General features: G+C 37.9%; 1 protein-coding gene across 2 annotated transcripts; it reads left to right on the top strand.

Moving 5' to 3' along the window:
* Positions 1–24,197, top strand: USP38 (ubiquitin specific peptidase 38). Of its 2 annotated transcripts, XM_074154572.1 has the most exons (10): positions 1–685; positions 1,763–1,898; positions 7,273–7,402; positions 7,631–7,732; positions 10,567–10,725; positions 11,824–12,017; positions 12,556–12,649; positions 13,500–13,606; positions 14,721–16,071; positions 21,259–24,197. In XM_074154572.1, the coding sequence occupies exons 1-10, from the start codon at positions 1–3 to the stop codon at positions 21,418–21,420; spliced, it is 3,120 nt and encodes a 1,039-aa protein (XP_074010673.1). In that variant the 3' UTR covers positions 21,421–24,197. The 2 variants fall into 2 exon arrangements, with proteins under 2 accessions (XP_074010673.1, XP_074010674.1); XM_074154573.1 differs by lacking the exon at positions 7,631–7,732.
* The last annotated feature ends 3,213 nt before the right edge of the window (positions 24,198–27,410 follow it).

Below are 27,410 nucleotides of genomic sequence, written 5' to 3'. Positions count from 1 at the left end.
ATGGACAAGATCCTGGAGGGGCTGGTGAGCTCGTCGCACCCGCTGCCGCTGAAGCGGGTGATCGTGCGGCGGGTGGTAGAGTCGGCGGAGACGCCGCTGAGCCAGGCGCAGTGCCGCGCCATGTTCGCCCTCAGCACTCGGCTGGTGCTGCAGGGCCCCGACCCCTTCCAGCGGCAGGTGGGGCGGCAGGTGCTGGAGGCCTACGGCCGCTACCACCGGGCCGAGTTCGAAGCCTTCTTCAACCGCGGGCTCGTCCTGGGCCTCCTGCAACGCGGCTACGGCGAGCTGAGTAACCGCGACCCGGCCATCCTCGACTACATCCAGGCGGGGCTGCGCCTCATCATGAGCTGCCCCTCGGTGCTGGAGCTCTTCGAGCTGCTGCAGGTGGAGGCCCTGCGGCTGGTGTGCGAGCGGCCGGCCCCGCCGCTCTGCGCCCGCCTCTGCCAGCTGCTGGGTGACTTCCCCCAGTGCCTGCCCCGCGGCAGAAAGCTCTCCCTCGCCTTCTGCCAGCAGCTGGTCCGCAGCATCGCCCACTTCCAGAGCCAGGGCAGCCGGGAAGCCGAGCTGCGCCTCTACGTCTCGCAGGTGACTCAGGTCAGCGGGCTGCTGCGGAGCGTCTGGAAGGCCGAGCCCGACACCCTGCTGCCCTCCTTGCAGGAGCTTTTCGCCATAATCTCTGCTGTCGGTGAGCGCTGAGGGCCGGTGGGAAACAGGAGGGGTGTGGAGTAACGTGGGCGAGTGAGAAGGGCGGCAGGTTAGCCAGCAGAAAGGAAAAGCCCTACCGCTAGCAAGCATCAGTCGCTTTGCAGATGTTGCCTTGGAACCGTTGCTTCCTCACCCAGATACTAAAATGCAACTTTTTGGCTGTCGAGGAAGCAAAGTCTTCATTATTATTTATTTAATTTTTTCCATTGTATGGCTAGAGTTGGAAGGGACCTTTTCCACAAAGATAAGCAAGAGGGGAAATGGTGATTTACTTAGCCACAGAGCAGCGTGGTTTTTAGAAAAGCTCATGTTACAGTGCTTTAAATGATATACCAGAACAGAGTTTTGGGTGTCCCGTTAGGAAAAACTAAAACTCTCATTATCAAAAGCTACTCTTCTTCCTTGTTCTCTCCGGAAGGATACCTTAGGTCTTGGAACTGTTTAGTCTACAAAGATGGGGTGTATGTAAGGATTATGTGGAACTTGGGTATCATGAGAAGGATTTACTGCCCGAGTCATCTAGATGCAGCTGTAAATAGGTCCTTTCTGACCTTAGAAATCTATGAAGTACTGTATTAGCTCACACTGGAAAGTGACTTTGCTGGTGAGGCGCCTGGGAAACTTAACATTCTATCTTGCTGTAACTGGTAGGGTTAGCAGACAGTTGTTGAGATAGGACATGGGAAATATCAGCTGCATTGAATCCCTAGGCTTAACATCAAGTGTGATAAACAATTGCATGGTACTCCTTTTTAGGGAAAAAAACAACCACTTCTCAGTTCCATTGAGGGTGTAGGAGGAAGTTGGTGGATTGTCACTTCTCTTGCGTGGGTATTAAATGAACAAAAGGAGTATATAATTTGGCACTATTCATTGTATTTAATCCATTGAAACTTTTTTTATTTTGTTTTGTGATGCTAGAATGTTAGATGTAGGATAGACTAGTTGCAGAACTTTACAGCCAGAATGAAACTCTAAGATAGAAAATTAAAGCTAATTTTTTTCTGTGGGGTTTTGTTTCTACTTTCTTACATTATGTCATGTTTGACTATTACAGATACTTCATTTGAACCTTCTGTTGCACTCGCGAGTCTTGTGCAGCACATACCATTACAGATGATTACAGTACTCATCAGGAGCCTTACTACAGATCCAAATGTGAAAGATGCAAGTATGACTCAAGCTCTGTGCAGGTACTATATTTCATTACAAAAGGGGGGAAGGTCTCATATTATTGCCTTTTTTGAAGTTGTCACTTAGGTTCCATTAAAAACAATCAAAACCACCTCCTTTTAAAATGGTATTCTAAGTTATGTTGTTTAGCATGTTAAGGTGCTATGAATGTTACTGGTACGGTTTCAGTTTAAGGTTGCTGCCTTCATTGCTAATGTGTCTTCTTTCTCATGGTTTGCTGGGGTGGATGAAGAGGAGGGTTAAATAGAAACTAAGAGGAAGCCAGCTGTGTTCCTTTTGGAGGACATCTTATGTTTAGATCTCCCACCTTATGGGAGATGGCATAAATAGGAAACTGTAAATAGGGGTTACAATCAAGCTGAGAAACAAGGCCTTGTTTTCAGAAGATTAACTTTTCCGCTTTTCCAGGAAGCGGAGTGGCTCTCTCACGTGATTGTCTTACCCATCATCTTCTCTGAAGAGAGGAGATGATTAGAAATGAGTTTTACTGCTTAGTTTTGAGATTATTTTTTTTCTGCTTAGTTTTGAGATTATTTTTTTTCTGCTTAGTTTTGAGATTATTTTTTTTCTGCTTAGTTTTGAGATTATTTTTTTTCTGCTTAGTTTTGAGATTATTTTTTTTTCTGCTTAGTTATCTTCATGACTCTTCAGTAGGATTCCCAGGGGACAGCCTCTATTTCCATCTTCACTCAAGCCTCCAGAGGTTTTTTGGGTGTTCTTTGAATAATGGAAGAATAGGAATGATGTAAAAACAATTGCATATTATGCTTCTTGCCACTAATCTAAACAGAGTTAACATGAGATTAGTAGCACTGGTAAGAGACTGTGATTGAGATTGCAATCTTCGTTAGTATCTTCAGATACGTGAATAATAGAGATGCAGACAGATGATAATGGGAGAAAGATGAAGATTTCATGAAGTTTTTTGAATTATTTTTTGAAGGCTATGGAGGAATCTGTTATTGAGCACTGAAGGGTAGAAAAATGAGTAAAACAGTTAAACAGGAGATAAGAATGTTAGAAATTTGTACCGTTTAAAAAAAAAGTTTTAAAAAGTCTTTCAACTAAAAGAATTTAATGTCTGCTATATTATGTTTTTAACTACAACCATTTGAGTGGAATGTAATACTTACACATTCATGTAGTGTAGCACTTGTACATCTTGGTGAATTACTGAGTTTTTTCACACCGAAAACATTCCTTGTATTTACATTAAATTGAGAAGCTGTATTTCATTTGAAAACATAATTAATGACAAGAAGCAGAATGAATATATTAATTTGAGGTAAGACATATTGTTTAGGGACTTCAAAAGAATCTGCTTGACTGAACAGATTTTAGCAAAGCTGTGTGCCCAGTCTACAATTTAAAGCTGGGAAATTCAGAAGGATTTGTGCATGCGAATAATTTGCCAGTAATGTACTGGTGATTAATTTTCGTGTTAGTGTAATTTTACTATTTATGTTGTATTACCTGCTTCAACACGGTTGCGTAATTGAAGCTTTAGAATGGCTTTTCTTTATGCCTCTGCTTAGAGAGGTAATGCAGTGCTAGCTTTGGGTATAATAGGAGCTGTTATTATCAAGTAAGTGCTCTTTCTTAATACTAGCCATGTGGTGGGTTTTTTTTTTCCTCTTGTTTTCGAAAGGGCAGTGTAATCTTACTTGCCTTGTTCGTTCTTTGAAGCAATACTTGATTTTAAGAGGGTCTAGTTCTGTTCCATGGAACTAATTTTTTTTAGGTACCCCTTGTTGTTTTTGTTTGCAGATACTATTATGTCAACACTCTATCCAGTTTCTTTTTGTTCCTCTGGCAACCCTTTGCAGTAATTACTCTCTTCTGGCTTAGAGGAGTAATTGTAAAGAGGATAATGCAGCTGGAATGTCTGGAGCACCAAATGACGATGTTGTCATCAGGCTTGCATCATTGCCAGGAGATGCAGAACTCCAGGCACAACAAGGTCTCCTCTTGAGAGTCAGCAAGGCTTTGGTGGTTTCAAATTAGAGACCTTGTTGTTCACTTCCTAAGGGTAACTTTCATGATGTGGCAGAGTCTGTCTAAAATTGAACACAGATTAGTAAATAATCTGTAATTAGAAGACTAATAAATTTAATCTGTTCAGTGGGGCTTATATTAGGCACAGGTTTGTATAAGAGAAGGTGCTTGCTTTTTGGCATCACTGAGCTGTTCTATATTGGCTCAACTGTCTCATGAAACATTACCTGAAGCATCAGTGAGGAAAAGCAGAAAACTGTTGAATCTCTTTGGGATATGTGACTACTTCAAGGGTCTGCCTTGGAGGTCTCAAGAGGAAGTTGACTGCCTATACTCAGTATGTTGACAAGTATAATGCTTGTTTCACTTCAATCCAAGTATTTTTGTTCAGAGAAACTGAGAATTTTGCTAAGAAAAATTCCAGGCATGAACAGGCCCTGTGCCCCTTTGATAAAGATTTAAAATATTGTAGAAGATGTTAATTTTTTTTTTTTGAGGGTGCCTGGTAGTCTGAGGATCTTCTGTTTTGTTTTTCTCTAATCTGAGGGATTTCCACCTGAGCTGCCACGTTGTTTGTCATCTGTGGGTAAAAAGATATTTTTGGGAAAGAAGTTATTGTCTCAGGTCACATTGCACAGATAATTTTTTTTCTATGCAGAGGTATCAGAAATGCAGTCCTCATTAGGCACATGCACGGATAGCAGAGCTACTCATTTTAGGGTGATACGAGGCAGAAGGTCCTCTTGAGGCATTCAGTGTTCTCTTAATCTGGTCAAACGCAAACATCTTCTGTGGTTTTATTCATGATCATCATGTCACACGCTAATATCTGCCTTTGTATTAAAAATGCAGTCATTGATTGCAACAGGGCAGAAGCCGAGTAAATTCAGTGCAGAGAGGATTTAGTAACCAAAATGACTAATCTTCACCTACCACCTCTCAGATTTGATGCTTTTTTGGACAGTCTCAGGCATGTCTGCAAGCTTATTTCTGTTTCCTCTTCTGGCTTTTATTTCTTCTCTTAAGGCACTGACTCTGCTTTTAAGAGCAGAAACAGATTTTAATGATGATAATTCTGTCTATCATTTGTAGAGAGAACGCGGCTTCTCTTGACGAGGTTAATCATACTGAAATGACGGCCATTGGCCTATTAGTAACAATATTGAGTAGTTTAGTAGTTAATTATACTGACTAGAGATGACACAGGATCGCCCATTGTGTAACCAGAGCAATGGGATGAAACACGGGAAGCCCCAACTCCCATCCAGAAGCACTGTTTTTCATTTGGGGTTTGTGAGTCAGTGTGGTTTAAAGTGCACATAGTGTAAAGATGGTAATCAGATACTTTAGAACAGCGGTTCTAATGTAGGGCTCTACAGAATACTCTTTACTAAGAAGTTAATAAAGAAAACTGAATATATTGTCATTAGGCTTAAATTAAATGTGCAGGTGTTTGTGCCACTGTTGAAAAATATCAAGCCTACAAACTGGAAGCGGGGGAGGGAGGTTTAAAGATGATGGGACTGTGAGGTTTGGAGCCTATTTTTAGGTTAAGGTTAATTCTTTGTGGGCAAATGCAATTTTGGCCTACTTTTTTGATTCCCCCTTTTAGAAAGTATATGGAAAGGGTGCTCAGAATAAGCATATTTGAATTTAATATCTTGAGGAAGTGAGAGCTTTGTGTAAATTCAGTGCAATAATGCTATTTCTTTAGTTTTTTTTTTTTCAGTAATATGTAAGAAACCAAGAAAGATCTGTGCCTGACTGTTAAAAAGGCCTAATGATTCTTTATTTTAGAGAAAACTTTGTATGTTTTACATGTAGATAGTACATAATTCTAAGATATATACATTTTTGAATATGTTCTAAACATTTTTCAGATACAAATTATAAACTCCATGTAAATTTTAGGGTGTTTATGGTAATACAGTGTGCCCTGAATGCACACCTGGTGTTGCTGAAGACTGTGGTTTTCTTTTTAGTTTGAAATCTGAAGACTGAAACCCCAATTTCGGTCTGTTTGGAGCTCTTTTAATTTTCAGGAAGAACATAAGGGCTGATACTTCTGCTTCAGATTGATAATCGCTAACTATGCCTATTTGTAGTGATAATGACTATTTATTAGGCTGGTTACTTATATAGCCAGTTCAGTTCTGCACTAGAATGTAGCCTCTCAAAATTAATCTCTACGAGAAGCTTTTTGAGAACAGAAGAAATATAACTTCCTCTTTCCATTGAATTGCAGAACAGAATCATAGCATTATGTTATGTGATTGAGTGGAGCCTCTGGAAGTCATCTGGTCCAATCCTGCTCGAAGTAGGGCCAGCTTCAAAGTCAGACATGATTGCTCAGGGCCTTCTCCAATCGAGTTAAGAGCTTTATGTGAAGATGGAGATGCCTCAGCCTTACTGCATAACTTGTTTCAATGTCTGACCACCCTCACAGTGAAAAATTTTTCCTTCCACTTAATTAGCGGTGTCTCATCTGGTTTGAAGAACAGGATCTTGTAGACAATTAAAGAAAATTCGAAATATTGCCAAGTAAAATCTCAGAAGAAAAAAGCCTAAATTTCACGTCTTAGCTGTTACTTCCTTATGATATCGTCTGTGTCTTAGAATTGCTTCAATTAATCTGCTTGTCTGCCTTGAGTATTAGCATAAATTGTCTATTAATTTAGAAGGATAGAATACCTGTATCTTCTGTTGCTGATATTTCACTATATTTTCTATGCACAACTAAAGCCCCTTCACTTTTCCTTTTTCTTAGCTGTAGTGAAATTCTTCCTCTTGGGACACGTGTAGACCCCAGGCTGCTGATAGTTATTATAAGATCCTTTTAACACCTGCTGCAGTGTATTTAAATTTACAAGATTTTAACTTCTTAACTGAGGGTATTTGAGTTGACTTCCAGGAATGCAATTCTGAGTTGAAGCAGCTTCCTTTTCAAATTTCAACTTAATAGTTGGTTTTGTTCTGGTTTGGTGTAAAGGGTGTCGGAGGGGAAGTTCCCAGGTACAGGCACTTTTTTGCCCTCAGTAGTAAGTTTTTGCCACAAAATAAAAATGTTAGCTTAATGTCTATAAAACCAGGGTTCATATTCTTAAGTAACATTAATATACGTAATATTTAATTTTGTATGCTTATGTATTTGGGGGGTTGCATTTACTTTTAATGTATTAAATAGATCATTATTAATTACCGAGTTAAATGACTTGAGATATGATCAGAATTATTTTATTACTTGCCTGACATTCTAGCGTTACTTCTTGTGAGTTTCTGTGTAAGCATGTAACTATCTGGATAACGTATAGAATCTCTTTGTTGAAATTAAAATTAGTGGCATATTGGTTTTTTTCTCATTTTTCATTAATATTTCAGAATGATTGACTGGTTGTCCTGGCCTCTGGCGCAGCATGTGGAAACATGGGTGATTGCACTGCTGAAAGGACTGGCTGCAGTCCAGAAATTTACCATCCTCATCGATGTCACTCTGCTTAAGATTGAATTGGTATGTTGGAAAAGAATGTTTGAAATCGAAGGAAAGGGAAAGGAATTTGTAACAGTTATGCAATTGCATAGCATCTTTTGTATTGCAACAAAGATGATGTGAATGTATCTCTAGGTTTCAGTTGCATATAATGACTCTGTTTCAAATGGTTGTGGATTTGGAGATCTGTTTGCATTTTTTACTGAAATTTCACTTCAAGATTTACTGAAGTAAGTGTGTGTTTTTTAGGTCTTTAATCGACTTTGGTTTCCTCTAGTGAGGCCTGGTGCCCTTGCTGTCCTTTCCCACATGTTACTTAGTTTTCAGCATTCTCCAGAAGCTTTTCATTTGGTAAGTGACTAAATAAATGGTTTTCAGTTCTTTGAAATGTCATTCATGTGTGATTTCTAAGGTGGGTGTAAAGAAAAACAGATTTGACGCTTTCGGATTTCCGTTTAGTTTCAAAGTTCCAGAATCGGATTTCTGTGGTTCAAACCACTAGGTTTTCAGGCTGGCAGGTTCAGCCACTTAATCTGTAATTGGAAGTGGGCATTGATCTTCCTGGTACGTACGTATTTCTGGCAGTAATATCTGGGCGCTGCATTTTATCTTTGACCATACATTTCTGGAAATCCATTTTACGTGGTGTGAAGTCTACTGATAAAGTTGGGCTGCAAGTAGACTTTCAAGCACAACTATTTTGGGAAAATAGATAACCGTTATCTGTTATATACAACGTAATCACCTTGGATAGGTGCATGAGACCAAGAAGTACTTCGCTTTAAGAAAGCTCTGCTATCTATATGTCAATGTATGTACGGGCAAACTGAAGGATGCTATTTTTAACAGCCACTCTTCAAAATGCAGTTCACCAGTTGAAGTGGTAGATACTAGGGTACGATGATGACTGTTTGTATTCGTACAGCAAGATGTATAGTGCCTTCTGTGTTCTCATGCTCAGGGTCTAGCCTGAAGTGAAATATGGGTCTTTCAGACTTAAACATAGTAACAGCCTGGCACACTGTTTCTCTAAGCTGTTGCCAAGTCTTTTAGGCCTGAAGGGATCACAAACCCTGTGGTTAGTGTCAGAGTAATTGTCTTCTGCCTGTTACACTGTTGTTTAATGATAGAAGCCTAAAGTTTCTCTCTCTTCCCTCCGCTACCCTAATCTTGGCCTAGGATAGATATTTGAGGCACAAACAAAAAGAGCTACGTAGCCTTGAATATGCTCAAAATGTAAATATTTCATATACTTACTATCTTGCCTTTCTGCTTTGTTTCTGAGAGAGACAAAACATTCATGAGAAAAATGGAAAATATGAGAAGACTTATTCTAGAAATAGGCATTTGCTTTAACAAGGAAAACTTCTGCCATAGGCTTCATGTGCTACTGCATAAACATCTGTCTTGGGGACTTCATTGTGACCATTTTCCCTCAATTTTAAATAAACTTCTTCACTATCATTTTTTGAGCTACCGCAGTCATTTAGTATCCTGTAATATTTTCCTACATTTAAACTACTTGTTTGCTTTTTTGTAATAAATGGTCTGAATGTAAAATGGGTAAATGCACATTTGATAAATATAAGTGAATTTATTTTGCAGTGCATCTGAGTTAACATTTCCCTTCCCTATGCTTGAGCGTCATCAGCAGAAATTACTTGGGGTTTTTAATAGAAGAAAAACACTGTCTTGCACTTAAGATGTAGAACTTACCATGATGTGTACTATAGAATTCTAAAATCCACTGACATATAAAATTTTAATTCAACCTTAAGCCAGAAGTGATACTTCTGTATGTATTCAAGGTATAACTTTCAGTATTTTGCAGCATACTGCAATTAAGAATTTGGCTCTCAATTCAAGAGAGCCGAGAACCTGTACTACTTCTGTTCTTGCCACATGCTTTGTCTGTGCAAAATTATCATATCTCAGATCTACTGCATACAAATCTCATTCTTGGAGCTGAATAGTTACTTTCTCATTGCTATGTACCCACAATTATAAAGCGGAAGAGGGAAAATTTTCATTGCACCTTTCACTTTTGATTCTGTAGTACGTTGAATGCTTAATCTTGTTGGTTTCATTTTTAAACAGTGGATATCTTGCTTATCAAAAAAATAGGATTTCTTTATCCGAGATGTAAAAATATTCCTTATACTTGGAGAACAACCGATATTTGAAAAAGTGGCAACCAGGTATTTTGCTCCTGACCCCTTTTACTTCGGTATTTTGAAGTATGTTAATTCTTGTAATTGTTACACTTTCCGGAAATTATGATATTCTTGTAATTTCCACTCTGTATTTCATGTCTTTACTACCAAAGAATTTGTAAGGCAATTTGTAATGAGAAATGATTCCATCCACTTCTTTTGACAGTTAATCTATTTTGATCACTTGGAAACTGACAGTGGTGTCTAAAATACTTTGGTTCAAAGCCCTTACTGTTTGGGACTGCATTGAAATAACTTGCTACTTGATATTTTAAGACATATAAAAAAAGTCTCTTGCATTTAAAAACACAGAGCTGCACTGAACAAGGGGAAGGAGGTGGTGTAAACGTTTATGATTTATACCCAATTTAAAATAGTTATGAATCTGAACTAATCCTCAAATAGATTACCGTGTATATGGTAAGCTTTTTTTTAGCTCATAGTAAGTTACTGTCTTGGTTTATAGAGCCTAGCGCTCTCACTAGGTGGAGCTGTGAGCCAATTTTGTGTCTCGTTAACTAAATAACATGAATGTATTTCTTGGCTTCAGATCCCAAGTGTTAGATTCTGTTTAAGGAAAATTGAGAGGTTTGTTCTAAAAACTATATCTGGGAAATTAGAACAGGATGCTGCACTGTTAGTGGTGGCACAGAAGGAAAATGATTGCTGTTAATATCCTTAATAAGATGGTACCTTGGACACTTGGCCATTTAAAATCTTAAAATGCATTTTCTAAGTTCATAAAGTTCCAGAACTCTAAGTGAGCTAAAACCAGCATTGTATAATTAATTGTGCTGTTGGAAAATTGTCACGAGTAAAGAGTAATGCGTGTTTTTCAAGTCATTGTTTCTCAACCGCGTCTTAGTTATGATGTCCCCTGTCATTTGGCGTGTGCAAAGGAGTGAAGTTTGTAGAACAAAAAAACCTGGAAAAATGAAATTAACAGCCTTTTTTGTTTGTTTTCCCATTCAGATTGTCCCACATGTGGTCGGCTTGGTTCACTCCTTCAAAAGAGATGGCTTACCTTCCAGTACGGCCTTTTTGATGCAGTTGACTGAGTTGATACACTGTATGATGTATCATTATTCAGGATTCCCAGAGCTCTATGAACCCATATTGGAAGCTGTTAAGGTATATTAAGAGGATGGAATATTTTTGTTTTGTTTTCCTAAATATGAAAGCTATAATCCCAGAGGTATAAATTCTTTAGAAATTCCACTAGAAGAGAAGAGCTAACCACATAATCTAATGTAAAGTCTAACTGTTTGGAATATGCTAGAAAAATTGTCTTAAGTGTCCATGATAGGATTATAGCAGGCTTTAAGAAAAGCCTGAAATGAGGTCCTTTATGAAAAGTACAATCTAATTTCTTAAGCCTCATGTAACTGTTAATATATGTGTTTGAGGTTTATTCTAGGCATTTCATTTCAACCCAAGCTAGAAGCTGTAATTTTTCAAATGTAAGTTCATTGTACTAATAGTATTGAAATAGGTTCTGAGGAGTACTTGGCATGGTGTTAATCTTTGACTAGCTCCAGAACACCATTATTAAGCACTACATCTTAATATTGCAGTCAGTATTGCATGCCTCTTTGGGCAAAGGATGCTGACCTATGTTGTTTCAAAACAAAATTTGGCTTTTTTTTGGATAAATACTTAAGAGCGCAATTTAAGAGCATATACTTCAAGTAAAAAATAAATTTTAAAAAAACCCCAAAACACCCCAGACCAAATAAAATAGAAAAAAAATAAAGACCCCACAAAACCCCACTCAGGTATTACTGCCTGATTTTATGGCAGTAGTATTGCAGTTAAATGTTTGTGTTTAAAAAGCCCATAACTATTTAATTCCAAGTACTGTGGACTTTATTCTTTCATTCTTACATTTTGAGTTGACAGAGCATGAGTGTATTTGTAGCAGAATAGAGGATGCTTTCAGGGTCTATTTAAGCTTGAAATTTGAGAGGTAGCTTTTGGTGTCAAAAGGACTCTGAATATACAGGTCAAATGTGACCACCAGCTCCTTATTCCTGCAATTTGAGAATTAAGTAAAGAAAGCTTTGAAGAAGAGGGCTTGGGAAGGGTGTTGTATCTTCTGGGCTATCAGGGATAGTAAGACCCTGAAGGAGAATACAGGAGCAAGTGAAGATATCAGGCTGCTGAATGGCAAGATCTAATATAAAAACAAATATAAAAACCTAATAAGTGTGTTAAATGCTTCTCTTGTAGGATATGCCCAAACCCACTGAAGAGAAGATAAAGATGATTCTCAGTCAGAGTGCCTGGACTTCTCAATCTAGTTCTTTGCCATCTTGTTTATCTAGACTTTCTGGAAAATCTGAAACTGGGAAGACAGGTCTAATTAATCTAGGAAATACTTGCTACATGAACAGTGTTATTCAGGCACTTTTTATGGCTACAGAGTAAGTTTTTTTCATTCCGAATTAACTATTGCAGTTGTTGGATGTTTGCTTTTCACAGAATATTAACGTGTCCTGGGGTCTCTCAACTTGCTAGAGCTGAATGAGTTTCTTTGCATTCAGTTAGTGATTACTCTGTTAAAGTCCTGCCTTGTGAAACTGCACTTTTAGCCATTAACAATCCTGATCCTTCTGTCCAGTGTCAAAAGACAAGTCCTTCTTTCCCAACTGTCATTGCTTCCTTCAGTATTGTAAAAGTTTATGGTGATGCTTCTCTTATAATCTGGAAGCTATTGGGGAAAAAAATCTGTCTGTCTATAGCATATTCTTACACATTCAGTGTTTAAAGAAATAAGGTTTCTTGCAGTCTACAGTACTGTACAGTTGTTTTGCATCAGCATTAGAGCAGAATCCAGGTATTGAAGGGAAGTGTTATGTGTTTTGCTTTCTTTCAAAATAAAGTAATTATCTGAGCTGGAATGATGGCTGAATTGTTGTTAGAAATCTAGCAAGGAAACTAATGTATGTATCTTTTTTCCAGTTTCAGAAGACATGTTTTATCTCTGAATCTAAATGGGTGTAATTCACTAATGAGAAAATTACAGCATCTTTTTGCGTTTTTGGCCCATACCCAGGTATGTTAGTATATGGCATCTGCTGGTTTTTAAGCCTGGATCTATATACCAAAATTTAGGAACCAACATGATGCCATGGGTGTCCTCTTGAGCATAGTAAAAATACGATATATTCATAGGGGAATGAATCTCCCTTCAAACACACAGATGATGTGAGTGGACTTAGAGAAATCTGTATTTCGTAAGTGGAACATCTTGGTATTGTGTTGGTTTTATAAATGGTCAGTAACAGGTTTTCTTTGAGAAGCCAAAATGAAAAAACCCCAGTAAGACCTGACTTGTTATACAGGTTGACTTAATAGAACTTTCTAGGATAAAGGGTGACTTTCTGCAGTGATTTTTACACTAAATTTTATTGCAGTTCAAATTTTAAACTGAACTTTGTTAAGTGTTCAGAATGCTTTGCTAGTGCTAGAAAGACATAAGACACTTTTGTTCTTTTTGATTAATAACAATAAACCTGTTGTGAAGGGGATGAGGCTGGATCGCCTTAAAAATAAAATGGTACTTATGATATACTGGTGTTCTTCTGAAGAAAGAAAACTTTTTTTTTTTAAGCTTGCCAATAAGAACAGTAACTGCTCTTATGCATAACATCTGGTTTACACTGACTACATGTTTCATATTTGCCTGCAGGATCCACTACTTTTATCTTTGTACTAGAGGTGATAACTACAAAATTAATGTCTCTCTTCCTATGATTAAGTAGTTTAAGTATTTGTGTACCATGTGTTTCTTACGGTTCCTCTAGAATAATGTAGTCCAAAGTTCAATGGTTAATATCAAAATAAAAAAAAAAAAAATTAAGTAGTTGTATGTAACCTTGTCTGTCCCTGTCTTATGCGAACAGAGGGAGGCATATGCTCCTAGAATTTTCTTTGAGGCTTCCAGACCACCATGGTTCACTCCTCGATCCCAGCAGGATTGCTCAGAATATCTCAGATTCCTGCTAGACAGGTACAGTTGTTGTGCCATTAATGGGAATGGATCTACAGTCTTATCACATAACATTGAACTCGTAGGAGCAGTCATGTAACAGTTCCACTGCATGATTGGGGGCCAGGAATTTTGGGTCTCATTCCTGGTTGTGTCTGGTTTTCTGTATGGTCTACAAAACACTTTTCTTCATGGGTTTAATCTGCATTAAAGTCTGTATACCATCTTGTATCCACATCGTTTAAAGCAGGTTATAGTGGTAGTAATGTTCCATTTTTACAAATCTAAACTTGGGTGTTCCATTAGAGTCACGGTCCTGTTGTAAATTAATGTGGTTGTTGAAAGCAGTTTAGTTGTGTATCTGGAACTTAGTGTTGGTGGAGATGGCTATATTTCGCATACAGGTCAGATAAGTCATGAAGAGATGTACAAGTATTTATAACCAGTTTAATAAACAAGCAAATTGTCTGTGGCACAGATAAAATTACCTAAATTTGTTAGTAGCCTTCTTTAATTTTGCTTGCTGAAATGTGGTTTAAGCGATGTTGCTTTATGACACATTCCACTTCAGGAGAAGTTTATCTCAATAGTGAAATAGTGTTCTCTCTTCCCTCCCTCCCCCCCGCCCTCTCTTGGGTTTCTTCTTTGGTTTGTTTTTTCTTGCTGTAGTTTCTTAACTTTCTTGGCTACAAAATCCTGACCTTTTCTTTGGTAATAGTCTGGCACTAGATAAATAGCTACTTGTTCTCTTACAAAATCTGACATACAGAACCAGTCAACTGGAGAACTGATTTATTAAGATAATGTAATGGTAAATAATAAAACCGTTGTTTGTTAGGTTTTTTAATACTTGCCAGTTCTGTTAGTATATCCATTGTGTTCTGTTACACATAATGAAATCCACATTACGTGCATTTGCACTTCTCTCGTGTTCTGTTTTGGATAGTACGGACCCGTATGGTTCAGCTTGCTTATATGAAGAAATAACAAATAGCTTTTTTAACATAAGACACTTCTAGCCACTTAACTGTCTATATTTTTTTAGCATAACTAGGAAGAACGAGTCTGAAATTGTGCATCAATATTTGTTTAGAAAATAGCACAGCTACTTGGATTTATTTTTCTTTGTCTCCAGGCTGCATGAAGAAGAGAGAACCTTGAAAGCATTGTCTTCAGCAAAGACTTCTGAAAGTATAATGAATGAAGAGTCCCAGACACAAGAAGCTGTCCATAAAGCACAAACATTTGCTGAAGCATCTTGTATAGGAAGTGAAGAAAGAACTCTGATAGAGAAGATGTTTGGAGGAAAATTGAAGACTACTATATGCTGCTTGAACTGCAAAAGTATGTCTCAAAAGGAAGAAGCTTTCACAGATCTCTCTCTGGCTTTCTGTCCTCCAACTTCCTTGGAGAATGTTGGCCCAAAATGTGTGGAACGTTCTGAAGTGAAAGATGACTACGTGGTGCAAACTAATGCTTCAGCAGGTAGTCTCGCTGGAGAAACACCTCTCAATAATTTGGAAGTAAATGGTGGCTGTGACACAATAATGAATGAAGGAACCATAAAAGATATTTCTAATGAGCCAAACTCTGAGAATACCACAAACTCTGAACTCAACAAAGTTCAAGATAATAGGGATATGTCTCAGAGCCTAGTAGGTAAAAACACCTTGTCCGTTACAGACTTACTGAATTATTTTCTGGCACCTGAAATCCTTAGTGGAGACAATAAGTATTATTGTGAAAAGTGTGCCTCTCTACAGAATGCTGAGAAAACTATGCAAATCATTGAGGAACCTGAATACCTCATTCTCACTCTTTTGAGATTTTCGTATGATCCAAAGTGTCATATAAGGCGCAAAATCTTGGACAATGTATCTCTGCCACTTGTTTTGGAACTGCCAGTCAAAAGAGCAACATCCCCTCTAGCTGTTGTTTCGGGAGGTTGGTCTGTTGGTGTTGAGATTTCTGATATTGGAGAAAATCTTGCGAAAAAACTGAAGCCCTCAGGTGCTGATGAAGTGACCTGCCCACAATCAGTGCCCTATATGTTAAGCTCTGTGGTGGTGCATTCTGGTGTTTCCTCTGAAAGTGGACATTATTATTCATATGCTAGAAATGTTACTGGGCCAGGGCCTTCAGGACTCTGCCACCAGTCTACAGCTCTTTCTTTAGTTTCTCCTCAGGATAAGTTGTTGACAGAGGAGAGTCCTTGTACTGTTGTAGAAAATGAGCTGGACACTGAGATGCCAAGAGAATGGTTTCTGTTCAATGACAGCAGAGTGACATTTACCTCATTTCAGTCAGTCCAGAAAATTACCAGTAGATTTCCAAAGGACACTGCTTATGTTCTGTTTTACAAAAAGCAAAATAGCACCTGTGGCTTCAACACCAATTCAGCAAATGGACTGTGGATAAATGGAGACCCTCCCCTACAAAAAGACCTCATGGATGCAATTACGAAAGATAACAAACTGTACTTGCAGGTAAGACGGAAATTGTATATGAAGAGTGGTCTCCTTAAAACTCAAAAGAGACAGTCTAAAAGAAAGAAAGAGTTATCTTTTAAGTATTCTGGTATATTAACCTTATAAATCACCAGTCTCGCTTCTATCTTGATGTTGCTAGACAGGTTTCATAGTAAGGTTATCACCATTAGATGGAAAGTGTCAAGGAAAATTACTTAAACTCATTTCGGATTAATTTTTTAGTGGAGATGCTTGCATAGGTCTTCTGGCACTTACAATTCTATGCAGGAGAGGCTTTTCAAACAGTTCTAATTTTCGTTGCCTTTAATAAATTATGAGAGTAGCTAAAGTATACTTAAACTTCTTAGCAGTGTTCTTACTAGCATGTTTTCATTTGGAGTGAAGGTTTACTTGTACAATTGTGCGTACCCAAATGCTAAAACCACTAAAATGAAGACCGGATGCTAGTGACTAGATTCAGCTTTTCCTTTGCTGCATATGCTCTCCCCAGCACTGCCAGCTGCACTTTCCCTGTGCTCCAGAAACTTAACCTACTGTAGTCACCTCTTCGATTTCTGTTACAAAAAACCACTGTTCTCTACATTTCAATATGCTTTGCTTTGAGTATTGCTGCTGTGTTTGGAGAGTGTAACAGTAAAAGTGTGTTTTACAGTGTGCTCTTTGGTGGGGTAAGCTGTTCCTGTAAGAGGTTTAGGCCTACTCAAATTAGAAAAATTAGGTAAATTCAAATTAGAAAAGAACAGCTAAATCTCACTGTGGAAAATCTGTCATAATAGCTGCAGGTTTCTTAAAAATACAAACAAGAAAACTGACAGTTTTAATTGCAACTCTGCTGCTATTTTCAGACTGTGTGATTAAAGCATTTGTGTCCTAATGGTCTTTGTTTGTTTGCCGCCTCTCTTGTTGACTGTACAGGGTGGCACAAAACACGGCTTCTTTAGCAGCAATCTCAGATCATAGAATCATAAAATAGTTTGGGTTGGAAGGCAAGGAGGGGGTTCGCCTGCCGCCCTGAGTGTGAACTTGCCTCTGTTTTCAGTCAGAATTGTGGTGACTTTCATCAGTACATGAATGCTTAAATTGTGAATTTTCAAACTCAAAGCCAGATTATTTTTTATTTTAGGTATATAATTTCAGCAGTACCTAGGTAATTGAGTAAGGGGAAAGAAAATACCTGTTTTAAGAACACAGCCTGAAGAGAAGTAATACAACAACTACAGTGATATCGTACCTTTTTATTTAAAAAGCCAAACATTTAAAGGAGGAACTGTCATCCACATTGAATATAAATCCTAGTAGCTATTCTTACTTGCTTATTTTCCTGTTGAATCTGATACTTGCAGTCACATATTTCAGTATTTGTTAACAGGGTAGGTGATTACCTGAGTATGCATAACAGAGGCTTTTTTTGAATCTGAAGAGATGGAACAAGCAACATGATCTGGATATTGAGAAAACAATTTGTTAAATAGTGAAGTTATTCTTAAATATGTTTCTCTGAATTAATACTTTCACGACCATTTCGATGCAGTTTCTGGAATACGCTGGGAAGTTAATTGCTTTAAGCTTTTTGAGAACTGCTGTGTGCCTAGAACCAGTGAAAAATCAATGTGATTTTATAAAACTTAAACTCTGTGCATATACACAAAAATTGCTTTTTGATAATCTTCCAGACTAAAGCTTTCTCTACAGAACATGTAGCTGAAGTTATATAAAGGGTGCAGGCATTTTCTCTTATAGTTTACAAGTGAAAGCCAAGTTAGTTGTTTCTTAAAAACCTTACCTTTACAATTAAAATAAAAAAAGAAAAAAGAAATATAGACTACATAGAAATATAGAAAAAAAAATAGTTTCCCAGTATATAGTTGTTGTTTGGGTTTTAGTCTTTTTTTTTTTTTTTAATTTATGATCTTTTACCCACCTTTCAGTTTTGGATTCTTTGATACTGGCTTTCTTTGTAGTGCTCTACTAATTTCAGAGTTGTGGAGATCCTGTCCTTTTCTCAGTTGAAATGAGACTGATGAGAAATGCTCAGTTATTTTTTTTTCTCAAATTAATACTAATATAGTGGTTCACTGAATGAGGTTATTGTATTCTTATTTGAGAAGTCGTATTTCATTGTTCAGAGCTCTGTTTTCCTGTTTAGTTAAGAATATACTCTTCTGTCCTGAGAAAGCCTTTACTTTTTAGAAGAAATGTTCCAAAAAATCTCTAGCTTATTGCTTTTGTTTTGCTATTGCATACCAGTTTACCACATGGTAAACTAAAATGTTTTCACTTTAAGTAACAAAATCTGCAATATGGGTAGCTCCCACTCCAGTTAAAACAAATAAAATATCCCATTCTGGGAGCAAATGGAAAGCAGAGGGGATGCTCTGCATTCTTTCTCAGTCCAGAGAATCGTATTGACTGTCAAGTTTTATGTACCTGAGTTGGTATTTGTTGGGATAAATATAATCACTCTGAAAACATTGAAGATTTTTTAGAAATGAAGGGTTTTTTTTGCAAAAAATGCCAGTGCTGTATGTTATACTAGAACAATCTAATGTAGGTTAATACTAATCAAGTCAATATATACCTTAAGAGAAGAAAGAAATGTGCTTATTTACCACAAACTACTGCACAGCGTGAAGGATCTTAAACTGCTAAATAATTTCACTTGTAGCATTGAAGACACAGATAGTGTGTGGGTTTTATTATTAATGCTCTGTCAAGAAACTTTAACAATTGATAATTTGATCCCTTCTCTACATTTCTGTTGCGTGTGTCTGTGTGTATATGGAGAGATACCTTCAATCCATTATAGAACACGTTTTGTACACGATAGCAACGGAGCGAAGGTCGTGACTGAGGTTTATCCTATTCTCAGTGCGTTATGGCTGCTTCTGGACAGTATTTAAGTGGTTGACAGAAGTTGCACTTGCAGCTCATTTACATTCTGTACTGAACGTGATGCGCATCTCCAGAGCAAGTCATGTGCAAGGTTCTGAGGTGCTGCTGTTCATAGTAGTGCTTCTCCTCTCAGCTTGTCCCCTCTCTGTAAGGAAGCCTAATGACAGTAGAAGAATCATACTGTTGCTAGCGATATTGTGGAAGGTACATAATGGAAGACATACATTAACTTATTTAGCTGCATAGCTATGCCAAAACCTCATGCTATTCAGTAACTGCAGTAAGGCAAATAAAAAATAAATCGTGTTTCTAGCTAAATCTGGCAAAAAATTCATAGCTGTAAGATTCATGTTCTTTTTGTTTACAATTTTAAGATTTGTATTTAATATAGCATAATCCACAAACCTATGGTTGATGCTCAGATTCTTTTGTAGCACGGTTTGTTAGATAAAGCTCAACTACTGGGGTTTAAGAGCTATTAAGTTGCCAGAGAGCAGTTCTCTGGAGGATTGAAACTGGAGGAGGGAGCAAGGAAAACTCCATTTTTGGTTTGGTACTGTGCTGCATTAAAACAAACATTTTTCTGAAATATTTTACCCAAAAAAAGAAAAACCAACCCAGGTACAGTGTAGCGAGTCTTTCACTGTTTATTTTTGTGAAGAAATTATGTCCTAAGCAGGTCTCCCACTGTTTGGTTTTTGGGAAGAAATTATATTATCAGCTAAGCAGTTTTGCAGTGTAGTTTTTCAACTAAACGGGCTATTTATACAAGACCTGCTATTTTAATCAAATTTTTTTGTTGATTTCTGGTACTAGAAGTGAGTTCTCTGTATTTCCTTGTTATTCCTAGTAAATTTACTTAGTTTTTGATGTGTCTTATAGTTAGCAGATATACAAGAATCCACACGTTGCTGGAGATAGCATAATAGTGTCCTTCAGGAACACAGCCAGCATATCTTTGTAGACAATGTCTCCCAGATATCTTCCATATAACTTTTGGAAATGAGTATGCATTTCAGTCCTTAGGAGTGTAAAATAGTTTCAAACTTAAGCTATGTTTTTCTAAGAAGGCAGAGTAATTTAAACCCACAAGTATTATTTTTAGCACCTGTGAAAGTACGTGGACAAGACTGAGTTTAGTGCTTTCATGGTAGTATAATGCAAAGAGTCTTCCAGGTTCCTGGCTCTGGTCCTTGCTTTCACCAGGAGGTGGCGAAGAAAAGGAACATTTCAAGGTGACCCGTGTAATTACTGTTAAAATTTCCTCCCACTGCCTTTAGGGAGGTATGTAGTGACAAAGTGTCATGTGAAGCAGTACGATGATGCCTTAGCACCTGAATGCTTTCATTTTGTTTCCTAAAGAAAGAAAGGTTGTACAGATCTGCTGTCTTTTTCTTGTCAGTCTTCCAGAGCCCGACATCTGCCATCCCTCTGTCAGTTTTCCAAACTCTTGGCAATTTGAGAAAGGAATACAAAGGAAAGAAATGGCTGCAAGGTCTATGAAACTAGATGGCCATAGACAAAATAGTATATGATATCTCTTAACGAGGGAGAAAGCCTGTGCTCATCCCCTTCTTCGATGTCTAGGAAGCCACAGTGGCATTCAGCTGAAAAAGCAGCTGGCAGGAGGCTGTGCTTTCTTGTTCCTGCTACTTGTGCAGGTACTTTTTTGAGGAGCCAACTCTGACTTTACGGAGTGCTTGAGAGTTCCTGGGATTTACTAATATTAAAACAGAGTTAGCATAGCAATAACATTTGAAAGTTAAAAAGCTGCACTGCATGGACACTAAATAGTTTGTCCATCTTTTTGCCTCTTATCTGGGAATGTTATTACTCTCTGCAGTTGACTGAGTGGAATAAAAAAGTGTTTTTTAAATAATTAGCATTGATTTAATGGTCTTACCTTTCTATTTGGCATCCAAGAGCAGGGGCATCTTAAAATTGCTAGGATGAAAATTCATGTGAAACATATATCAAAACCTAAGGTTTTGTTAGCTTCTGATCAGCAGTTTAATTCTTTAGTAACATCCTATGTTGCTATAAAGTACAATTTTAGCATAAATGTAAATGGATTCAATTATGATTCACATATACTTAGTGATGTTCAGTGAAATTGGGCATCTCGGATTGGCTGTGGATGTTCAACTTGAAGTTCAACAAAGCCATTCATTCTTAGGAGTCCACAGGTTAGTGATGTTGCTTTTAAAAGCTGTTTAAAAATTTCCTAGAAATAAGCTGCTTCAAGGACTCAAATCTTTTTTTATTTTAATTGTCTTTATTCTTTCATTTCAGGAGCAAGAGCTTAGTGCTCGAACCCAAGCACTTCAAGCTGCCTCAGCCTCCTGCTCTTTCCGACCCAATGGATTTGATGACAACGACCCCCCGGGAAGTTGTGGCCCGACAGGTGGAGGAGGAGGGGGTGGGTTCAGTACTGTTGGTAGATTAGTCTTTTGACTATGAAGACAACCTGGAATACACTGGTTCCAAAGCAGCCCAGTACTGCTGAGGACAACTAAAATATTGAACTTTGTCAGATATTGTACCAAGCTTTGAGACTTGATCCTTGTTCAAAAGCAAATGTTGGGGTGTTTTTGGTTATGTTTTATTTGAAATAAATAAGCGCATAATGGAAAAAACTACCTCTTAAAAATTCAGTTGCTTTTATAGTAAGATACACTTGCCCAAAAGACAGAAAATTGAGATTTTTTTTTTTAGTAGTTGCTAATGACATTGCATTAAACTGAACAAACGCACTTGCATCAGTTTCTATTGTCCTCATCCACTGAATGAAGCAAGTTCATTTCTTTTTACTCTTGACAGTATTGCTTTATGTGAAAATCCTTTTCAGATGGGCTAAACTGCATACATAGTCTCTCACCCCCACTTTACTTTCAAATCCGGTACCTTTATGGGTTTCCAGAGATGATGCAATTTATAATGAAGGCAATAATTTAAATGTGACATGAGACAGTACTTTCCAGATTAAAAATTATTCAAGATATTTCCAGTGTAAATGTAAAGAAGAAAAAATTATTTATAAATATTTGCTAAGTTGTTTTTCAAAAAAGTGCATGTTCTATAGGAACAATGTTTTTAAATAGAAATTGACTTTGTAGCATTTCTAATTTGTTTTAAGGATTTTAAAATTATTTCAGGGAATATATCTGCTCTGTATTGGAAAGAAAGAGATTCTGTCTGTGCCTTGCAGTACTGTAACTTAAACTTTCTGAGGCTGCAGAAAAGGGGGGAAAAAATGTGTTAGCATTCAATTTTTTTTTTCTCAGTATTTGAAATTAATACGTTTATAGAAAGCTATTAGGTTTCCAGAAGTAAAAATCTGGTAGTTTGAAATGCAGTGAATTGCCCAGTATTTTTTGACTAAAAACCACATACCTAGTGATCTATAACTTTTGTGGCCTGCGTTGCTAAGAAAAAGCCGGTCATGAATACTGAGCTATGTTTGTGAAGCAACAGAGAGGCGACCTGTATTGATCTGTGCTTCTAGGAGTCTTTGAAAGTTTTGCCTTCTGATTTTGCTGGTAGTGAGAAATTCCTGGTGAGTTCAGGTTTTAACTGTCTGCAGAAGACCAAAATGGTGCTGTCTGTGGAGCAGCCGTTTGCTTCTTACGCCAGCAGAGGTTGAGGATGCACTCTTTTAGTCTTGGCAGAAATAGCAACTTCGTTTTTGATGTGCAATGAGGATAACAAGTAAATGAGTTACACTGTTGAACCTGGTGATTAATTCTTAACTTGAATAATCTTATAGTGAAGTGTAAATTTATTTAAAGTATTTTTACAAAGTTCTGCACTGTTTTACTGTGGTTTTATATTCTACTAGGTGACAAAGTGCATCCTTAAAAAGCATGCAAACCTGGCAGGTGATAGCTTAACTGTACAAAATAAATTTCTTAGAAAATGCCTTTTAAAAAGCATAAAATAAGTTGAGAAAATTAAACCTTGTTCATATGATAGCAAATATATGGAGTTTAGTCTGAAAGGTAACTTAGCTTGCAAGCTATTTTTATATTGTCACTAAAACTATGCTATTTGCTCTGCTATACGTTCATATGTTACTGCTCAAGAAAGCTAGAGCAGCTCACTTTCCTTTTTTAATAGTTTCCAAGCTTTGTTTTGACTGTTTTGTAGTACCTTGGCTTTGACCTACGCTTTCATTGCTATCTCAGTTGTAGGTCTCTGATCTGGGGGTTCAGCTGTGGAAATGTGGAATGTTATGAGACTAGTGTGAGGAACGTTCTCATTTCATTGTGCTTGGACGAGGTTTTCCTGAAAGCTTACTTTCTCACTTTGCCTTGAAATTCCATGACTTTAAGAGGGTTTTTTATTTCCTTTTAGGCTTCTCTGCCAGTTAACTATGGTTTTAAAATGTTTTATATGACAGGTTAATTTATCTTGTGTTTCCAAAATCATGAGGACACACTAAAAAGCTGTCTCCTGTTTGCATTACAATGGGAGTATTTTGTCTCTCTGTATCAATTTACTATTCATTTTAAAACACTAGTAAGTAGAAGCAGGGGCAAGTGTTTTTACTCTATATGAAATCATAATTTTGTAAAGGTCAGTCTTGTTTTTATGTTCTCACAGTAAAAATACAAATTATGTAGCCTACCTAAAAATAGCGTGCAGTATGAGTTTTGTATACCTATTGTACTATATTTATTTTATGAGCTCTTAGAAGGCTTTATACACCCTTGTTTGCCTGTTCTAAATTAGGTGTTAAATATGGAAATTTTATACGAGAGTAATGCCAATAAGGTTGGATCTCCTTAGGTATTAAACGATGGTATGTCTCAAACTGAAAATAACTTCTCACTTTCCCCTTGTTGACTTCTGTTGACGCAGTTACTTTGGGTTTTAAAAATAGATTTTAAAATTCAGAATACATATTTGCAAGTCTGCTTGCTGACCTGACAACCATCGCAGGCCAATTCATACCTAACTTGGAAGGTTTCAATAAAACTAGTGAAAGTGGAGAAGTATCTCACACTCTAAAATGTACACTGTTTTTTTTCATTGTTTACAGTAATGGTGTTGCATGCTCCTATCTTCTGGACATAATATGAGAGAACAATGTACATATGGTTCTTCGATTTCTGTTGCCTGTGAATGAATGCTGGATGGTTTGTTTATTGACTTTTTTGGCTCCATTCTTGATTTGTTTTCTATTGAAGTTGAATCGGTAGAAAGATACAAAATATATAATACTGTTTCTGAAGCTTAGGTGTTTTTGTTGTTTCCTCTCATGAAGGATACTCTATTGTACCGAACTCAAGGATGGTAAGTCTTTTAAAATCATATTTCCTTTTAACAAGACAGATTGTGTTTTGGTTTTGTTTCAGTGGTCAGTGGAGTTGTATTAACTTTTGTCCATACAGTTCATTTTTGTAGTTTTTTTCATGTGGAGCTTTACAGTGGATTACAGTGAATGTCACTCCTGTAACAAGTAATTACAGTATCTACAAGCCCGTTTATCCAGGATGAGGGGAGAAAAGGCTTCTTTGGATAACCACACAAATCACTTCTGGCTAGCTCTTTTTCCTTCTTTCCCCCCCGCCCCTCCTTGCTCCCTACTCTAGAAAGTTAAATATTTTAATCTTCTGTATGCTCTGGAAGCTTAATTTCATGGGTAAGAATTTTTTCTGTTCAGCAGGAAGGTTGTTTATGGAGTCAGAATACTATTATTTATTTTTTTTGTTCAAAGGATAGGCGAAGGGTGGAAGCACTATGAGCTAAAGGAGTACTAAACCAAAAGCAAGTGGGTATAAACTTTCTGTAAATAAGATTTCGATTGGAAACAAAGTTCCTAATTACTAGAGCTAATTCTGGAACAGCCTTCCAGGCAGAGACCTGCTTTGAAGGAAGAGCCAAATACATCTATGAAAGAAATGAAATGCAAAGTGATGTCTGAATAGTAGGCAACTAGACTCGATAAACCAGAGGTCCCTTCTAGTCCCTTCCTAGAGTTTTGCTCTTCTGTTGGGCTTCCCGTCTTGACACATTGCCAGTTTTGTTTTTAAGGCTCAAAGATTAAAGTGTAAATGCAGGCAATATTAAACTATGATATAATAACAACAAAGGTTGAGTGCTTAATTTTGGGTGGTGTTGGTCTCTGATTTAGGGGCAGGAGTGATTAAAAATTACAAAGCGATGGGAAGTGGAAGCTAGAAGACCTGTGATAGAAAGTAATGTGCTCAGCTTCTAATACAAGGGCCATTCCCTGGTTAACAGCCTACTGTGGGATGTTGTAGCACCTGATATCCTCAGTAGTCTGTAATCAGATGTAAATTATTGGACTCTTTCAATGGATTGAGCAAATGATCCATCATCTAAACAAGAGATCAGAATAGACAATCTTAAAAACTTTCATGTTCCCTACAGCCAGTCATCATAGGTCTGCCTTAATCGGAATTCATAGCTATGAGTAATACGCTCTTAAGTCACATAGGTGTCGGGTCAAATGTAACAGTTGAGAACCAAAAATAGCGTGACGCTGTTTGGCTTGTGTACAACACTGTTCTGCGTGGACTTAAGAACTAGCGTCCATCCCCGTTTCAGCAAGTGGCTTAAAGGGACTTGGCCTGTGAGTTTTGCCCTGGCTGTGGTCAGTGTGCCGGCCGTGAGGTGTAGTGTAGCACTGGCTTTTACCACACTGGCTTTTTATTTTTTTTTTTAAATGCACACACATCCTCCCCATTCACTGTGAGTCTTGCTTTTGCTTCAATGGAAGTATCTAGATCAAAGGGAAAACAAACTAACTTAAAACTAGCCAGAGTGAAGAAGAGATGAACGCTTTTAAATGCAAGATGCTGCTTTGTTATTTCAAACAGAAGTATTTTTTTCCAAGTCTGCTGGATTCTGTGCAGGTGTGTGGATTCAGGATACACATTTTTCGTTCCTCTTTTTCCAGCGTGGGTAATATTTTTAGGAATCAGTTGTAAAAGTGCTGGAACAGGCATGCTGGAACAGGCACCTGCCACTGCTGCTTTGGTAAACAGCGTAGAATCATAGAAGCATCTAGGTTGGAAAAGACCCTTGGGATCATCGAGTCCAACCATCTACCCTACTCTACAAAGTTCTTCCCTACACCATATCCCCCAACACCACATCTAAGTGACTCTTAAACTCATCCAAGGATGGTGACTCAACCACCTCCCTGGGCAGCCTGTTCCAGGGTCTGATCACTCTTACTGTGAAGAATTTCTTCCTAATGTCCAGTCTAAACCTACCCTGTTGCACCTTGAAGCCATTCCCTCTTGTTCTATCGCTGTTTGCTTGTGAGAAGAGACCAGCACCAACCTCTCTACAATGTCCTTTCAGGTAGTTATAGAGAGCATGCTACCACGTGCACTGAAATGCTGGGATACTTGCTGGTTGGCTTCCCCAGACACTAACTGGGAAGAGCAGCTGCTGCCTGTGAACTGTGCCTTGCTGGGTGGCCGTTCAGGACCTTCACCATCATCTGCATCTGTGGGTGGCCGGAGACAGCCACCCTGGGGTGCTGCCTCAGCATGTGTCTCTGCAGCAGGGGCTGCAAGAGGGGGTCTGAGGTATAACAGCCTGGTTATAGGTGGTGCTATAACAACTGGTGCTAGCTCAAGTGGGGCACTGTCTCAAACCCTTTCAGTGACACCTCCAGTGCCAGAGCAGGTAATGGTGGACCCCTTGCAGCCCCAACAGAGACCGGCACCTGTGGCAGGCAGTGCGTGGAGTGGGTGTGTTGGGGTGGTGGTGAAGGAGAAGAGCTGGTGCAAGACTACCAAACTGCAAAAAGGAAAGGATGGCTCTAATCTGATTTAGAAGTTGCATTTGTCTGACTGATAATTTCACGTGTATCTGCTATGAAGTTGTAACTTCAGAGTAATTCCACCAAAGAATACTCTCAACAATGCTTTATACCCAAACCTAATCCTTCTAAAATTTCCATTATAACAGCATCCTTGAAGGGGGGGGGGGGGCAATGTCTTGGGCCATATTGAAAATATGCTGCTGAGGAGAGTATTTCAGATTAACATTAACAAATTAATTTAGCAACAGATTGTGATTGGGCTAGCAGCTGCAGTGTCATACAGCATCCTTAAGGCCAGTGGCTCCAAACTTTTTTTGATTGCATGCCCCTATCAGGAAAAACTTCCAAGTGTGCACCCAATATATGAATATCTATCTACTTATGTACGTACTGCTGTCCTGATGTATTACTTAAGTACACAAGAGTAGAGATTTTAAAAGTATGAGATAAAGATGAAATAGACTATTTTTTAAATTAGTTAAAATTTTGTTTTCTAACGGTATAAAAAATAGTTTCTTCTTGCACCCAAATGGATTGTCTTGCACAGAGTTTTAACTTGGTGGGAATATGTATCAAAATTGACCTGCTCAAAATAGTGGCTTCTTTTACTCAGTGAATATAGACTGTTGTCATTATTTTA

Source organism: Numenius arquata, chromosome 10, assembly GCF_964106895.1.
Source record: "Numenius arquata chromosome 10, bNumArq3.hap1.1, whole genome shotgun sequence".
Lineage (NCBI taxonomy): Eukaryota > Metazoa > Chordata > Aves > Charadriiformes > Scolopacidae > Numenius > Numenius arquata.
This window is presented reverse-complemented; position numbering and strand designations above follow the sequence as displayed.